Source organism: Condylura cristata, unplaced genomic scaffold (assembly GCF_000260355.1).
Source record: "Condylura cristata isolate star-nosed mole 26May11 unplaced genomic scaffold, ConCri1.0 scaffold00058, whole genome shotgun sequence".
Classification (NCBI taxonomy): domain Eukaryota; kingdom Metazoa; phylum Chordata; class Mammalia; order Eulipotyphla; family Talpidae; genus Condylura; species Condylura cristata.
Genome location: NW_004567159.1, coordinates 709,364 through 709,974, shown reverse-complemented (window position 1 = coordinate 709,974; position 611 = coordinate 709,364). Strand labels below are relative to the sequence as shown.

The window sequence follows — 611 nt, the reverse complement described above, 5'->3', positions numbered from 1 at the left end:
GGGGCGCACGCGTGTGCCGGCGTTCTCGGCGGCCGGCAGACAGGGGCGCCCCAGGAGCAGCTGGCGCCGGCCCTTGGCGGCAGATCAGGAGGGCAGCGCCTCGCCTGGGAGCACAGAGGGGTGGCGGGCACGCCCTGAGCCGGGGTGACGTGCGCCCCCAGGGTTCAGCGTGGACTGGTGGGCGCTGGGCGTGCTGATGTTTGAGATGATGGCGGGGCGCTCCCCCTTCGACATCATCGCCGACAACCCCGACATGAATACGGAGGACTACCTTTTCCAAGGTGGGCGCGCCCCGGGGCCGGCGCCCCCACCCCCACCCCGAGGGAGGCGCAGGGCCGGCGCAGGTGGGCGGTGGAGGGCCAGGGCGGGCGGCAGGTGCGGGGGGCCGCGGCGCACCTGACGGCACCTGACGGCGCTCGTCCACAGTCATCCTGGAGAAGCCCATCCGGATCCCGCGCTTCTTGTCCGTCAAAGCCTCCCACGTCCTGAAGGGGTTTCTGAACAAGGCGAGTCCTGCGCCCACAGCACCCCCCACCCCTCACCCCCGCCAGGGCAGCGCTGACTTGCCCGTGACCTCTGACCCTAGGACCCGAAAGAGAGGCTGGGCTGCC

At 72.2% G+C, this 611-nt stretch overlaps 1 protein-coding gene across 1 annotated transcript in view; it reads left to right on the top strand.

The window, feature by feature from the left end:
- PRKCZ (protein kinase C, zeta) overlaps positions 1-611 on the top strand; it is an 11,024-nt gene that overhangs the window by 7,201 nt on the left and 3,212 nt on the right. Inside the window, exons 7-9 of the mRNA XM_012734532.1 lie at positions 152-281; positions 427-506; positions 587-608. Of these exons, the coding sequence (XP_012589986.1) occupies positions 152-281; positions 427-506; positions 587-608 (232 nt within the window). The remainder of the gene's footprint in view (positions 1-151; positions 282-426; positions 507-586; positions 609-611) is intronic.